Source organism: Vulpes vulpes, chromosome 8, assembly GCF_048418805.1.
Source record: "Vulpes vulpes isolate BD-2025 chromosome 8, VulVul3, whole genome shotgun sequence".
NCBI classification, from domain to species: Eukaryota; Metazoa; Chordata; class Mammalia; order Carnivora; family Canidae; genus Vulpes; species Vulpes vulpes.
The window spans coordinates 62982253-62999103 of NC_132787.1; the positions used below are offsets into that span (position 1 = coordinate 62982253).

The 16851-nt window shown below is 48.2% G+C and overlaps 1 protein-coding gene across 42 annotated transcripts in view; it reads right to left on the reverse strand.

Annotated features, from left to right (window-relative positions):
* The window catches only part of SLC4A5 (solute carrier family 4 member 5), a 104653-nt gene that overhangs the window by 2999 nt on the left and 84803 nt on the right, over positions 1-16851 (reverse strand). For 30 of the 42 annotated variants that reach the window (XR_012003097.1, XR_012003095.1, XR_012003098.1 and 27 more), the window contains 8 exons: positions 15699-15860; positions 14703-14881; positions 13468-13540; positions 7561-7629; positions 6591-6764; positions 3604-3756; positions 1958-2042; positions 831-898 (listed from right to left, as the gene is read on the reverse strand). Coding sequence is in view for 28 of the 42 variants with exons in the window: in XM_025994521.2 (XP_025850306.1) it covers positions 864-898; positions 1958-2042; positions 3604-3756; positions 6591-6764; positions 7561-7629; positions 13468-13540; positions 14703-14881; positions 15699-15860 (930 nt within the window). In the remaining 14 variants the exon portion in view is untranslated. The remainder of the gene's footprint in view (positions 1-830; positions 899-1957; positions 2043-3603; positions 3757-6590; positions 6765-7560; positions 7630-13467; positions 13541-14702; positions 14882-15698; positions 15861-16851) is intronic. The other 12 variants (XR_012003094.1, XR_012003107.1, XM_072766945.1 and 9 more) reach the window with 1 other exon arrangement.

A 16851-nucleotide genomic window follows, 5' to 3' on the forward strand; every position in this document is an offset into this window, starting at 1 on the left:
TCTGCTGCTTAGGGAGGCTTCTTATGGTGATGTCCCTCTTCTCATCCTGGCAAAGACTTCTAACTCAATCTCAGGCATGTTTTCTAAAATCTCTTGGATGAGTGCATCTAAGTCTGGAGGCTTATTTGCCTGTAGACTTGGGATAGCCTATGCTTTTACTCACATGCGATGTAGTACAGTGTTTCCTGTCTAATTCAGGGTACCAGGTAGGAGCGCCCTACCATCTTCACCAGTAATAACTGAGGCTGACTTTCTTGTACCTGGATTTCTCTTCCATTTTGAGTGGTCCTTATTTTCAATTATCAGGTTGTTCCACTTTTTTCACTGCCTCTCATTAAGAACCCTAAAATATCACAGTTGGCATGAAGGCTCCTGGAAATGGCCTGGAATCCTTTCTTGGTTCTTTTTTTTTTTTTTTTTTTTTTTTTAAGTAATCTCTGTGCTCAAGCTGGGGCTTGAATTCATGACTCCGAGATCAAGAGTCACACATTCCACTTAATCTTTGATATTTTTCTGACCTTTGCTAATTAACCATGCTGTTACTTTATTCTATGTTTTTTCCCTAGTATTTTCAATTTTATGTAGTATTTTGTAATTTCCTTTTCTAAAGTAGAATACCTTTGTGTATTGTAATCATGTTATGTCCATGAGAGGACAGATTTGTTACTTGACACCAATAATCAGATCTGACCACTTCTGTCTCCCAAGGTGGACCGGCAAAGGCCTTTTCTTGAACACTGGCTAACCTGGGAAATCTTCGTCCCTCTGCCTTCCTGGCCACTACTTTGTCTCTTATTTCATACACAAGGGGTCTACCTCATGGCCATTACCTTCGGTCGAGTTCTGAGTCACTGAAGGAAGAATCAGAATGAGTAACTCCAACTGGAAGATCTTTTTCCTGGCAGGAAAATTAAAAGTAGAGCAGGTTTGTGGATGATACTGGAGAAGACTTTTCTCCAGTGCTTTCCTCAATTCTTCTTCCTGTTCTCTAATCCCCACGGCCAACACTACACAAGAGGACATCAGGGACTCACAGGGGTGTCTTTCGGTTCAGTTAGTCCTTCACCAGAGGGCTCTTAGCTGGGTTAGGTGGGTGTGGGGCATGGACAGGGCCAGGGAAGAGTGAGAAAGGCTGATGGCAGTGTACAAATGGGAAGGGGGAAGGAGAGTTAGCAACTAGAAAAAAAAGAGGTACTTCTGATGGACAGTGTGCTGGGAAGCCCTTCAAGGGCCCTGGCAGGATCCTAATCTGGGTCTTTTAGGAAAGTGGCAAGCCCTGTATTAGGAACACTGGGACTCAGGTGGGATCTTTCTGATTACTCCCAGGATAGGCTATGGTCTTGATGACAGGACTGTCCTCTGCTAGAGCGCTGAAGCTGGGATGGAGTAAAGACAGCCAAGAATCCCCCAGGATCTTCCTAAGCAATGCCCGATCCCTCTCAGCAGGAGGAATGTGCTAGTGATTCATACAGAATCACAGCCCAACCACTAGGCCTTCCCTTCTGACTAATTTATGATCCAAATGCTGTGCTACCTGTGTCTCTAAAGGGGACAACTCAGCTTTGATTTGAACCCTCAAACATTTTCAACCACCCCTGGAAAGCATGGGAGGCTCAGTGTGTCATGTTTGCATCAATGTGGTCTGAAACAGTTCAAGAGAGGGCCAGGTGGTGTGCCACAGGCATCAGGAGGCACCAGGGGCAAGGAAGGAATGAGGGGCTTTGCCTAAATGGAAGTGAAGCTTGATCACTGGCATCTGCAGGGTTTGATTTGGGGATTCCATCAGTTGAAATCTGAATCCTTGTGGCCCAGTTCTCACTGAAGTCTGCCTACCACAGGAGTCCTCTAGCATCTAAGACCATTAGGTTCCCCTGAGTTAAAGATGGAAGTTCCTTGGAGGAAGAGGTGGAGAATTAGTAGTAAGTAGGAAGGGAGAGACACCATGTGGTTTACTTACTGGCAATGCAGTGGATACCATTTTGGGGATCTGATTGGACACTTTCCATGGGAATCTTTATAACTGAGGGAGGAGGGAACTGGGGCTGGAGAGAAACAGTGGGAAAAGCTGATAAACACCAATACAACAGCTTTGACTTTTTTGCCAAGATGGAAAATACACGTATCCACAATGTGCCAACCACCATCCTCTCTATATCAAGTCTAAACAGTTAGGGGCTGCTGCAAATACTCTGGGACTCACTGAGGGACAATCACAGTTAGCCTGCTGTCCAAGACAGAACTCTTCCAGGAACATTCTTGATCAGAACAGTTTCAAATGTCATAGTAACCAATCTCTTGGGAATGAATCTCACACAATAGCTGGTGTTGCTGTAAAGACATGTGTAAAATGAATTTGTGCAAAATTGAATCCCATTTTCCCACTGAATATATCATGCTTTTCCCCAACCCTGGAATAGTTCTTGGCACATGGTAGCCACTCAAATATTTATTGAATAAATCAATGAAAGAATAAGTATTTGTCTTTAAAAGGCACTTAGACTCTTAGTTTCTTTGTTCTCAAGGCCTGTCTTTGCAAACCATCTAAATTATTAATGAAAAACATGTGAATGAGTGATGGGCCTCTTCCTACCTGGAAGAGGAAAGCAATTAAGGACTAGGGGAGGTTTGGTCTATCCCTACCATCAGAAGATGGTCTGATTGCCACCAATCAGCAAGGATTTGCCTATAAACAGCTTTTATCTGCAAAAGGCACAATCACCTAGAACAGTTCAGGGTGGATACAGGGATGTGGGTTCAGGTCAGACCAGGAAAATGGGAGCCAGGCATGTTGTTAGATGGCAAGGGCAGCTTAGCATATTGGGAATGATCAGAATCAAAGTCAGCAATGCTTCTCTTAATTCCCTTTTAGACATTTAGCCATATGTCCATCTTGGGTGAACCACTTCCCTTTTGGAGGACTGTTTGATCATCTGTAATGAGCATTTGAACTAGATCTTTCTGCTTAATATTTTGTAATTTATTTTAAGTTCTGGACTGGCTTCCTGCCTGTTGACTCCCTGAGTGTTTTGGGGGTGGGATGGGGAGGAAGCATAAGAGAAGAAGGGTAGATGGGGCAAGCATGTCATCCCTAACATCTGGGGGGATGTAGCCACTCTCCTTTCAGGGAGGACATATTCCTCTCCCCTGCCTTCTTCCTTAATACCCCAGGGGCAGGCCAAGCAAACCTTGTTCCCAGTCCTTCCACCTGTCCAGGAGTCCAATCTACTAACTGGTGCCCATTAGAGTCTTCCTCCAAGGCCTGCTCCATTCTTTGGAGGCCAGTCCTTGTAACCTCCCCCATGATGGAGCCAAGCCTTCTGCGCCAATTCATCAAGGATCTGCACTGCTGTTGAGAACAGCCCCAGAAGCTCACAGAAATGGGAAAGAGCGGGTGTGGCTCATTCACTGTGACCCACCCTGAGGATATTCACATAAGCAGACGAGCTCTCAGCACCCCCCACCAACACAGAAGCCTCAGCTCATCCTGGAGTAGACCCAGGTGATCACGTTGGTCACCCAAGAGCCCATCCTCCCCCTGGCCCTGGCAGAAGCAGAGGGAGGGTCTTCTGATCTTCCCTCAGCTCAGCCTCACATCCTCCCCACCTCCTCATCACTGTCCTCATGGGCCCCTTTCCTTCTCTTCTTCTTATCTGTCTCCTTCTTCTCCTTCTCTGGGAGGATGTTGTCAATCCAGGCCAGATCATGCTGGGAGAAGATGAGATCCAGAAGTCTTCGAACGATGATGAGGCCCAGGATCTGTGGTGAGAGTTCAGAGAAAACCGTGGCCTCAAGGTCCCAAACTCAGACATTGTTTTTTCTTCCTCAACTATGTTTAGGGACTTTTTCTGGTGTCTTTGGAGTCATCTCAGAGCTCCCACAAAGCATCATTTACCACTTGTCCAGCTTGGTTCCTCTCATCTGGCCTTTCCTCAGCTGAGTGGCAAAGCCTATCAGTGACAGGGGACAGGGACTGTGACAGCTGAGGTAAGGAGTTGGGCAGAGACCAGAGGCCACAGAACTAGAGTTATTCTTTAAATCAGTGATCCTCTAACTTGAGCTTCCATCAAAACACCTGAAGAGCTTGTTAACACACACTGCTGGGTGCTACCCTCAGAGGTTCCAAGTCAGCAGGTCTGGGCCTGAGAATCTGCACCCTTAACAAGCTTCCCTGGAGACATTGATACTTCCAGACTAGATTGGAGATCAAGTTTGAGCCCCAATATCCCTCTGCCCCATTTCCGAGAGCTGCCAATCTCTTTGTTAACAAGTATAAAGTAGGGCAGCCCAGGTGGCTCAGCGGTTTAGCGCCGCCTTCAGCCCAGGGCGTCATCCTGGAGTCCCAGGATCGGGTTCCATGTCGGGCTCCCTGCATGGAGCCTGCTTCTCCCTCTGCCTGTGTCTCTGCCTGCCTCTCTCTCTCTTTGTCTCTCATTAATAAATAAAAATCTTTTTTAAAAAGCAAGTATAAAAAAAAAGCAAGTATAAAGTACACTGAATACAGTGTACTGGGATATCAGGAATTCTAACTGCAAAGTCTAGAAAGTTTGGTTCTGTTCAGCATACACAAATTAAAGGGAAACAAACCAACGGGTGTGCTTTGGGGAAGGATTAAATACCGGCCTTTTAATAAACTCAATGGGCCCAGGGTAGCTAGTTATAAATATTGCTCCTTCACTACCAAGAACCCGCCACTAAATGAGGTCAAGGAGAAAACCAGCCAGCTGGATTTAACTCTGGTTCCTCACTGACTCTGCTTCTTAGAAGCAAGTAGAGCTTCAGAGTTGGACAGACCCAGGTTTTAAAAATCCTGGCTCTGAAAACAAATTAGTGGTTGCTAGGGGCAGAGGTGGGAAGAGGCACTGCCTGCATAGAAATGGCATGGGGTGAGGGGTGCCTGGGTGGCTCAGTGGGTTAAGTGCCCAACTCCTGATTTTGGCCCAAGTCGTGAGATCGAGCCCCCCCATCAGGCTTTGCACAGGGCAGGGAGCCTGCCTAAGATTCTCTCTCTGCCCCTCCGCCACTTGCCCCCACTGCCATGCCATGCACATGTGTGTGCTCTGGCACTCTCTCTCTAAAAAAAGAAAAGAAATGGCATGAGGGGATTTTAGGCATGACGGAACTGTTCTGTATCATGACTGTGGTTGTAGAACCACTGATCTGTGCATTTGTCAAAAGTTGCAGAACCACAGAGTGAATTTTACTGCATGTAAATTAAAAAAAAAAAAATTAGGGCAGCCCTGGTGGCGCAGCGGTTTAGCGTCGCCTTTAGCCCAGGGTGTGATCCTAGAGACCCGGGATCGAGTTCCGCATCGGGCTCCCCGCATGGAGCCTCCTTCTCCCTCTGCCCGTGTCTCTGCCTCTGTGTGTGTGTGTGTGTGTGTGTGTTTCTCATGAATGAATAAATTTTAAAAAATTAATAGGGGAAGGGTATAGATCTTGGCTCAGCTCCCCCTGGTTATGTGGGCTGGGTCACTCATGCTTGCTGAGCCTGTTTTCTCACCTGTAAAATGGGGTTAGGAGGAGTACTTTAAGGCTGCTGTGGACTAAATGAAACAGCACCCCACATATGCTAATCATGACTATAATTTCCTTTCCCCTTGTTACCACTAAACCCCATGAGGGCCCTGTTGGAAGATCTATTTCTCCTTCCCTGGAGAGGTGGTCCTCACTCTTGATTGCACATTTAGGCTCACCTGCAGACTTATTACAAACAGCAATGCCTGCGTTTCCCCCAAGAGATGCTGGTTTAACTGATCTGGGGTGAGGCCTGGGCACAGTTTTAAAAAGCTCCCAAGTGATTCTGTGGTCACCCAGGCTTGAGAATCCTAGGTGGGCACATTTCAAATCCTACCTCTGTGTTCTCACTTTGGCCCCTAGTCCAGCCCCTCAGGCTTTGGGGGCCACTCAGGGCTTCCCCATCCCATGAGCCCACAGGCTCTGACACTGCCCCTCACCGGCCATCAGCAGGGGTCCAGGACCACTTCCCTTCAGTGGGATTATCTAGAGGCCAGATGCAACATGTTGTTGGCTGTTTTTCTTTTCCCTTTTTATTTTGGAATAATTTCAAACTTCCATAAAATTTCAAGAATAGACAAAAAACCCCACCCTATACTTGTCCCAGCTTCACCAAACCTCATGTTCATGACCTCAGACTAGGCAGTTCTTACTCTCTGATTCTAGTTCTCTTCCACACACACACCGGCCCCCCTCCCCATTTATCTTTTCAAATTCAGTTCTTTTGAATGGTGAAAAGAGTTATACTTCGTATAGGTGTTTGAATTTGGCAGTGGGGACTTGGTCTCCTTCCTGCCCCAGAGCGGGGAGGCTGGATGGCTTTTCCATCACCTCTGAGCACTGGGACTCGAGCTGGGTGGAGGTGGGCAAGCCGGCTGTGGCTGTAGGGCCCGCCTACCCCTGGGGGAGCCTTCCTCCCACCCCATGTCCGTCCTGCGGGGGGTGGGCACCTGCATCTTGCTCTGGGCTTGCCTCTGTGACCCTGAGAGTCAGGCCGCGCGCACTGGCGGGCCCCTCTGCGGACACCTGCCCGGCCCAATCCCCCCAGCAGGATGGGGAGCCCGGGCCCAGCTTACCATGACTGGGAAGATGATGGCAGCCACCGTGGACTTGAGGATCCAGAGCACCGCCAGGCAGAGGATCTGCACCAAGGTGAACAGGTGGATCCGGCGCAGGGGCACATGCCGCAGGAAGGCGTGGTCCGGCTGGTGCTTGGCCGGCATTAGGAAGAGCTTGCAGCGCTCCCAGAACTGGCGGAGAGCGTGAGGTCACTGGGCTAGGTGGGGGCCCAGTGAGCCAGGGGGCCCGCCCCCCCCTGCCCGGCCTAAGCGCGCACAGGAGGGGACTGGAGGTCTAGGAGCACACGTGGGGAGCTCTGAGGGGAGCAGGCCTGAGCCCTGCCCGGGGGGTCCAACCCTGGAGCCGCCGCAGGTGAACACTGCGTTCAAGAAGAGTGCAACCAGGGGATCCCTGGGTGGCTCAGTGGTTTAGCGCCTGCCTTTGGCCCAGGGCCTGATCCTGCAGTCTCGGGAGCGAGTCCTGCATCCGGCTCCCTCCATGGAGCCTGTGTGTGTGTGTGTGTGTGTGTGTGTGTGTGTGTGTGTGTGTGTCTCATGAATAAATGAAATCTTTAAAAAGAAAAAAAGAGTGCAACCAATTGCATCACAAAGATATCCAAGACACCTGGTGAATCCTGGTAAATAAAGAACAAAACAAAATGTTTTCTTCAGCCAGAGTCGCCTCGGGGAAGAAGAGATGCAGTGAAATGCCCACTGGAGTCCGCACTTTCAAATCCTGAGCCTGTTTCCTCATTGGTAAAATAGGTATCACATCACCTACTTACGCAGATTTCATTACAGAACACCTAGGAAGTGCCTGGTAAGGTTATCCCCACTGCGCACACAGTAAATGGTAGAATCTTTGGCACCATTATTCTTCGCCTGAACCAGAATAGCAAGCGCTTGGGGTTTGGGTCATCAGGCAGCAGATAGGGAGTGCTGCCTCCCCACAGGTCGCCGGTGGGGGGTGGGGTGCAGAGAACCTTACCTGGATGCCATTCAGGGAGGCCACACCCATGTAGAGGAAGACTCCGTACAGCACTGGCAAGGGGATGTACTGAAATGGGAGACGGAAGCAGAGCTTTGGCCTGGGCCTCTGCCCCGGGCTGGCTGTTGGCTGCCTTGTTCCCTATGACAGTGTCTGCTAAGTCGCAGAGGCCGCCTGGTCTGCCTTGGCTTTTCCCACACCATGAGGGAGCTGGATATTTAGGGGGAACTGAGCCTCTGAGAGCAGATCTACAGCCAGTGTTGTGGGGGGGGGGGGCTGACCCGCCCCCTTCTTTCTGTGCAGCTGCTGTCCCAGCCTGGTCACCCTGCCACCTTTCTTCCAACCCTGCAGAAGCCTTGTGGCTTAACTGAAGACACACCTTCTGGAACATGGGAAAGCTCCCTAGAAAGCCCTCTGCTTATTCTTGTCAGCTCCTTCTCCCAGCCCCAGCTGGGGACACCCCACAAACCTGCATTGCTCTGGGGACTTTTATTGAGCTGACCACCATTGGCAGAGAGTACGTGCTGATTAACAAAAATTATACACCATACATAATTGGATTTTAAAAAGAAGCAAAACAGATATGTATATATAAACCAACCCCCCACTAATTGCTAACTAATCACTAATGGTTTGGTGGACATATTTTCTTCTGATCATGCTCATAGGTAGTTTGTTAGCTTTTTCAAAAGTGGGACATCATTTATACTGTTCTACAATCATAGTTATGACTCTTTATAAACCATTTGAGGTATTTCTCCACTGTCTCTCTAAGTGGCGTTTCTGCTTCTTTCATCCTTCCCCCCATCCCTTTTTTTTTTAAAGAGTATGTTTGTGAGCAGTGTTTGTGGGGGGGTGTTGGTGGTGAAAAGGGCAGAGAGTAAGGGAAAGAGAATCTTAAACCAATTCCATGCCCACCATGGAGCCCAACTGGAGACTTGATCTCATGACCCTGAGATCATGATCTGAGCCAAAATCAAGGGTTGGACGCTCATCCGACTAAGCTACCCAGCACCCCTCATCTTTCCCTTTATCTGCCTCTTTGACTTGCCACTCTGAATAAGGCTCTGCCTTGACTCCAGGGTTGTCATGTTAGAACATGTGGCCAAATATAAAGTCCTGTGCTCAACTTTTAGATGCCATTTAGGATGTCCATAAACCCAACCAAATAAATAACCTCTTTATTAAAATCAGTTAGAGGGGATCCCTGGGTGGCTCAGTGGTTTAGCGCCTGCCTCCAGCCCAGGGTATGATCCTGGGGTCCCGGGATCAAGTTCCGCCTTGGGCTCCCTGCATGGAGCCTGCTTCTCCCTCTGCCTGTGTCTCTGTCTCTCTCTGTGTGTCTCTCATGAATAAATAAATAAAATCTTTAAAAATAAATAAATAAATAAAATAAGTTAGACTGGGTTCATTTTTTAAACACAAACCATGAATGGAACCTATGTGCTGGAAACCTCAACCCAAGACATTTGATCTTAAAGCAAAGGAGGGAAATATGGGCCACTGCACCATTACATTTGTATGTCGCTTATGAGATTGTTTGCCTAATTATGAAACAAAGTTAAAATTTCCACTGAACAACACTGTCCTAATCATTCTCAAGTCGTGGGAGCAATTGAGAGAGAAATAAAAATCTTAAATAAAAGACTTAGTTGGGGCACCTGGGTGGCTCAGCCGGTTAAGGGGTTGCCTTTGGCTCAGGTCACAATTCTGGGTTTCCGGGATCAAGCCCCCATCAGGGTCCTTGCTTGCCTCTGCCTCTCCCTCTGTTTGTGCTTTCTCTATTGCTCTCTCTCAAATAAATAAATAACATCTTTTTTTTTTTTTTAAGAAAAAAAGACTTAGTATTAGTCTGTAATAACACTAATTTCAGGCGGCTTAAAACTTCCTTTTGACCTAATGAGGAGAACTGGGCTAAGTTTTAGAGAATTTGCAGTTACCAGTGTCTGACCCATCAACCCTAGGAAATTATCTCCTGTCCTGTCATTTGCAGGATCAAACAGCTTTCTTAGCAAATCCCAAGGCCTATGACATCAGACTGACAAGTGTTGGGGCTGTGATGTAGAATTATAGATTGATCCACACAAATCTTCCTTGAATCCCCAAAGAAAGGCCCTTTTCAAACATTAATGAAATGAAACAGTCAAATGGCAAAAAAGGCGGCTCTAGTGTCAGCTTTCTACCCCTCTGTTGGAAGAGTCAAAAATGTCACAGTCCCACAAACATAAGGACATTGCAGCCTTTCCATATAATTTGAAGCTGAGACCATTTGAACAACTCATGGGGCTCAGAGGAGAAGCTTCTGTTAATGGTCAGGGGTTCCCCTGCAGCAGAATGCTGAAATTGGGTAGCCTGGGTGGCTTAGCGGTTTAGCGCCGCCTTCAGCCCAGGGCATGCTCCTGGAGACCCAGGATCAAGTCCCACGTCAGGCTCCCTGCATGGAGCCTGCTTCTCCCTCTGCCTGTGTCTCTGCCTCTCTCTCTCTCTATCTCTCTCTCTGTTTCTCATGAATGAATAAATAAACAAATAAAATCTTTAAAAAAAAAAAAAGAATGCTGAAATCCACAGTCCTGAAAAGCAGTGGCAAAGTGCAACAAAACATAAGATAAATCTTCAGGGCTTTGGATGGACTGGGAATCTGCAGAACTGAGTGTGTTAAGTTGTGTATGCTGCCCGTCAGATACATGGCACCTCATCCCCCAGTGCCCTCATTTGAAAAGATAACCAAAAATTTGCAAATTGGTGATAATAGGGCTGAAGATTATCAGTGATTTTCTAGCAGTAAAAATCACTGTGTCTAAATCAGTACAACCATCCACTGAGAGAAAGATTTCATCCCTTACTGCTCAAAGTATGGTCTTTGGACCAGTATTATTGGCATTGTGGCATTGCCTGTGAGCTTATTAAAAATGCAGAATTTTAGGTTCTACTGAGACCTATTTGGACTAGTACCTCTTTATTTTTTTATGATAGTCACACACACAGAGAGAGAGGCGGAGACACAGGCAGAAGGGGAAGCAGGCTCCATGCATCTGGAGCCTGATGTGGGATTCGATCCTGGGTCTCCAGGATTGTGCCCTGGGCTAAGGGCAGGCACCAAACCACTGCGCCACCTAGGGACCCCCCAACTAGTATCTCTTTAAAAACGAACTTTTAATTCTAATTCCAGAATAGTTAACGTAAGTGTTATACTAGTATCTTTCTTTAACAAGATCTCCAGGTGATTTTTTTTATGTATATATGGAACCCAGTATAGGACTTGAACTCATGACCTGAGATCAAGACCTGAACTATGATTAAGAGTCAGATACTTAACTAGCTGAGCCATCCAGGTGCTTCTCCCAGGTGATTTTTATACATATTAAAATTTGAGAAGCTGGGGATCCCTGGGTGGTGCAGTGGTTTAGCGCCTGCCTTCAGCCCAAGGCGTGATCCTGGAGTCCTAGGATCGAGTCCCATGTCGGGCTCCCTGCATGGAGCCTGCTTCTCCCTCTGCCTGTGTCTCTGCCTCTCTCTCTCTCTCTCTCTCTCTGTCTCTCATGAATAAATAAATAAAATCTTTTAAAAAATAAAATTTGAGAAGCTCTAGAGCAAAATTCTACTGGAGGAATTGGTACAAAGGTATAGTTAATAACCGATTTTTTTTAAATAACTGATTTTGATCACAGTTCAGGTCTTGATCTCAGGATCCCCTGTTGGCTACATAAACAAGAATTAAAAGTCCAAAGGCTCCTGGGTGGCTCAGTCAGTTAAGTGTCTAACTCTTAATTTTGGATCAGGTCGTGATCTTAGGGCCCTGAGATTGAGCCCTTTGATGGGTTCTATGCCTAGCAGGGAGTCTGCTTGAGGATTCTCTTTCCCTCTCCCTCTGCCCCTCCTCCTGTTCTCTCTCTCTCTCAAAAAACAAACAAACAAACAAACAAACAAAAAAACTCAACTAAAGTACATCTTGGGTAGATAGCCTTCCCAATGTAAGTTCTCTGAATCTTGTAGATAGTCAGCTGTGCCTAATTTGACAGACATGGGCAAACATACAGTTGCAAAAAGTTAAGTAAGCTTTATGGGAAAAAAATTGTTGACTATTTGAGAGAAACAGCGTGGGAGAGAGAGAGAGAGGGAGTGAGCGCACAAGTGGAGGGGAAGGGGCAAGGGGAAAGGGAGAAGTAGATTTCTCACTGAGCAAGGAGTGTGGGGGGGAGGTGGGGGTGTGCTCGATTCCAGGACCCTGGGATCATGCCCTGAGCTGAAGGCAGACACTTAACTGACTAAGCCACCCAGGCGCCCTGGAAAATTTTTCTTGTTGGAAATAAATGCTGGGATTAAAACGAGGACCTCAGATCTGGATTAATTATATTTTTCTTGAACTGGCTATACAAAATATCTTTCCTTTAGCTTAAAATTAGCCCAGTATTTAGTACTGATGTCAGCTAGTGATAATGCTTTAGGCATTTAAACTGTTTTGAAAGCCAATCTTTTTCTGTTGTTGTAGGAAACGATTTTATTTTGCTTGGTTAAGATAGAAGACATTTGGATAATTTTCAGGTTGTGATGGGGAAGGTCTGCCTCAAAGATACTCTTGAACTCTTATTCCCAGAAGTAGTTTTGGGTAGGATCAGTCTCTGAAAAAGCATGTGCAAAGTTGTTGACTTCTTCTGAAAGCTTATCTTTATAAAAAGGTATAAAAATAGAAATAAGTAAAAAAAAAAAAAAAGTGAAAAGGTATATACCTTAATACAAGCAAATGAGTAATCCCAAATCTTATGATTAATAAAAATCTATATAGTGCCTGGGTGGCTCAGTCGGTTAAGTGGCAGTGGCTGCCTTCAGCTCGGGTCATGGTCCTGGGTCTCTGCTCGGGAGTAGGGGGGTTACGGGGGGGTGGTCTGCTTCTCCCTCTCCCTCTGCCTGCAGCTCTGCCTACTTGTGCCCTTGCTCACTCTCTGTGAAACAAACAAACAAACAAATAAATAAATCTTTTAAAAATCTAGATAGGTCTTCTCAGTTATAAAATATATCAAATAAATTAATTGGTGGTGAATAAAATGATATTGTATTTTTCCTACTCTTTTTATAAAAGAACCTCCAGTAGGATTTTTTGGGAAGTGGGGGTAGGATTTTTCAAACTGTTTTTGTCACTGAACACTAAGACAATATCAGAGCCTTTAGAGTTATGTGGACTCATGGAAATTTTTCCATCATGGCCAGAGTAATAATTCACATTTCCCCCGTATCTGGCTTCAGAAGAGACCAGACTGGTGACACTTTGATCATGGACTTCTAGCCTTCAGAAATGTAAGAAAATAAGTGTTGTTTAAAGTGCCTGGTCTGTGGTACTGTATTAATGCAGCAAATGAACTCAACGGGGGGAGTGGCTGAACTGGAGAAACAGAGAAACCTGTGCAGAGAGAGAGGGTCCCACAGATGCCTGCTGTGAATGTACTCCCATTTGATTTGGTCTCTTCCAGCTGGTCTGGGGGGACATGGGCAAAAGGAGCTTCAAACAGTGTGGGAGAAAAAATCAGGTATGTGCTCAAGACACACAAGACAGAGGAGCAGACAAGGCCACAGGAAAATCTACAGAAGCCTTCCCCTTGTAAGTTTTAAACTTCAGAAAATGGGTGAGCAAACAAGTGTCTAGTGAGCCGAAACCACAACATGGAGACAAAACCAGTTTGGAAAGCTCCTGATCTAAGCAAGAATGGTACTTGGCCAAACTTTCTGAAGACGAGTGAAAATAGTGGTGAGGATTGTCTGGTGCTGATAAGGAATGCAACATTCCAGAAAACAAAGATGGTGATGGAACATGTATTTGAGTCCTGCCTCTTTAGGGTCCAGGTGGGACCTCTAGGCACCAGGCCAGGGCTTTCTAAGGCTGATGGGGCCCTGGTGGAGGGAGCAGAGCCTCACCTTCAGGATAGGAGCCAGGAAGACGGAGATGCCAGTCAGGATGAAGACGATGGTGCCGGTCACTCTTTGTTCCCTGGCAGACAGGGACACAGGGTCAGGGTGAACTGGAAGATGCTCCATGACCACTCTAGCCCTCCAGCCCTCTGCGTGCACCTAAAGATTGTGGCCATACCCTGGCCTCCCCATTCCAGAGAGTAAACCTGCTGCCTGAGGCCCAGCTGACCAGCACATGGGACGAGAGTGAGCCCTGACTGAGGCGGTTGTAGGGTCGTCTGGGGGGCTATCCAGTGCCGTGACTAATAGTAGAGGTACTTGAGCCAGACTGACCTGGGTGTGGCTCTGCCACTGTCGTGTGGCATCAGACAAGGCCCTAAATGTCTTTAGACTCAGAGGAAGAAAGATAATGGAAACTGCCTTGGGAGTTGTGAGGATGAAATGGGAACATGCACTGATTATTATCCCTGCCCTCTGACTGCAAGAAGATCCCCATGGGGCATGACTAAGGGAAATTGGAGGAAGGAGGCCCGGCTGCTGGCAGAGCAGGCATGTGTCCCCAAGTGCCCGCGCCCAGGCACAACTCAGGTGGGGGTTGGTGGGTTCGGGGTCGACTGCTCAGGCCAATCATCTGTGGCTCAGGAGTCCAGGAGGGGACCCTGCCCTGACCAGACAAGGCTCACTGGGGCAGGCTGGGTGGCCTAGGTATTCCAAGGCAGTGAGGAGAAATTCTTTGGACAGCCAGTTCTGGTGTGAGCTCACCCCAGAGGCCATAAGATGTGGGAGATGCACATGGCTGCTGGTAACAGATAAGGGACCTGACATGGGCACAAGGGAAGGAGGAGTGAGGAGATGGACGTGATAGGCCATGGGCCACAGGCTAGGGAGTGGGAGTGGTCCTGGGAAGACACTCTGAAAGAATGGAGATTGGGTAGGATCTACACCCATGGGGGCTTGAAGAAGAGGCAAAAAGACAGGCCCATGCAGGTGAGAGGTCAGTGTACAATGGGCAGGGGTGGTGTACTGCTTGCAATCCATTACCAAAAAAGCACCACTTAGAACTGAATCTTTGTCTCCTTCTTCTCCCCCCTAGAAATATCACTCCTATCCTTGTAGGCCCTGGGCTGTCAGAGCAGGGGCCCCTTTTGCCCAAATACCTTGATGGTAAGAAAAACCTGCTTCCCTTCTACCAATCCAAACACCCTTGCTTAGGTGGGCCCCAGTCACTGCTCCCCACCTACCTGACCCCCAGGAACTGGGGCTGCTCCCCAGGGGCGCTGGTCTCCGTCTCCATCTTGAGGCTGTCGATGTGGGCGATGGAGATGACAGTGGCCGCCACATACCAGGGGAGCCCCATGAAGGAGCACACGGCCATGAGGATGCCCACCCAGAACAGGTCCAGATGGTAGCCAGCAGCCTTCTGCATGAGGCAGTGGGAGACAGAGAAGCTGTCTAGGGAGTCTGCACCAGGCTGCCTGAGGGTAGGAGGTGAGGGAGATAGAAATCTCCCCAGAGCAGCCATTTTGTGGAACATGGCTCAAGGCTCCCTTCAGCCTTCATTAGGTACTCTTGGGGTGTCGCTACCCTGAGGTGCTCAGGCATCACCAACCCCAGGGTTTGTTGAACCAGGGAAGGGACTCAGGAAAGGGAGGAGAGGTATTTAGGCTTGAGAGGCACTGGGATTGGGTCCTTGGGAAGAAGGGCTCCTACCAGTGGTCACGATGTCTCTGCAATTCTTGAACAAGGGGTCTTGGCAGGGGCAGGCATTAGACCAAGCTATGAGTGGTCTAGATTGGGATGGGGAGAAGGTAGCCCGAATCTCTTCAAACCCGAGACAGGGAGGGGAGTTGTAGGGACTGGGGGCACGGGTGATAGTGGGGCTGAAAGATTCTCCTCTGCCTCAGGGTTCTGGGTCAAAATTCCAGATCTGTTCAGACTCTCAAGCTCCCAGTCAAGAAGCTGGAAAGTCACTTTGGGAGAAGCAAGCAGCCCATACCTAGTGGCCCCTACTGGGTTTGGTCCTGGTTCTTGGATCATATCACCCTGGCCCTGGTTGGCCTTACCCACATCTGGGGGTCACATTTCCCCACACATGCACCAGAACTCCAGGCTTCTGACCTCCTGCCTTGCTTTATAAATGGCCCCACATTTTGACAAAAGCACCATCTCCCTTCTTTTTTCCTTCCAACTTTGTGGGAAGAAAGAGGTTGTGCTCCTGCCCCTGGTAGCCGCCTTACCCTCAGCTTGTTCTCCTTCCGGTTGACTATAACAGCGGTGATCTGCTGGTCCATGAAGATCAGGATGGTCACCAGCAGGGCGGGCAGGATGCTAGCCAGGTATACCCACCATGGGTTCTTCCCGAAGGGGGCCACGAACCAGCCTCGGTCAGGCCGAGTGGGCTGAGCAGAACAAATGGAAATGGCCCTTTCTTCTCCCCTGTGCCAGTGCATTTGCTGCCTGGGGGCCCCACTCTCCCTGACCTCCCACCACTCCCCCTGCCTGCCCCAGGGTGCCTTTTGAGCCTAATCTTCTCCTTCCAAGACCTTAGGCACCTGCAACTTTAAAGAGACCACAGACACAGACAGATTTGGGAAGGGCATGGTGTCTGCTGAACTGAGATCCCTGGGATTGGTTGGGAACGAGGAGGGGCGGAGAGCTGGGAGACAGCTCAAGGACCTAACTGCAAGGTAGCAGGAAGCAGGAATGAGGCCCAACAGGCAAGAGTAAGGAATCTGATGGGCCCAGTGCCTAAGGCTTCTGCCTCTCCTCTAAGTTACCTGTCTGGGGAGCCTTACAGGAAGGTCTGTAAAACATCAGATGTTAATTCAGACTTGTACCTTAAGAATATGGGATTATCTCTGCAGAAGCTGGGCTGAAATCTCTCTTTTATTTAAGAGAAAGGTACTTTTTTGCATGTAAGCTATCAAAGAGAACCCTGGAGTCAGAGCAAGGAGATCAAGCCCTTGAAGACAGGGAAGGTCAGTTCTAGAACCTCCAAGCCCAGTGTAGGTGGCTGATGCTCCTAATAAGGGAGCAGGGCCTGAGCTGAGCTTCAAGCAAATGGCACCAAGTCAGGACTTACTGGGACTTTCTGCAGCAGTTCTCAAGCTTGGCGCTGGCTTTCTGGGGGCGCTTATTAAAATGCAGAACTCTGTGCCCTATCCCCAGGCTTTCTGATTCCACAGGTCTGGGGCGGGGCCAAGAATATGTATTTCTAACAAATTGTCAGGTGATGATGTGATGTTAGTCTGGGGACCACACTTGGAGCATCAGTGTTCTCAGGGATCATTTTCAACAGACCCAGGTGACCCCACTTGAAGATTGCTGGAGCCAGGGGATCGCAGACCAACCTGTCAGTGGAAATCAGGGGGCTTCTGCTGGGCTGAAGGG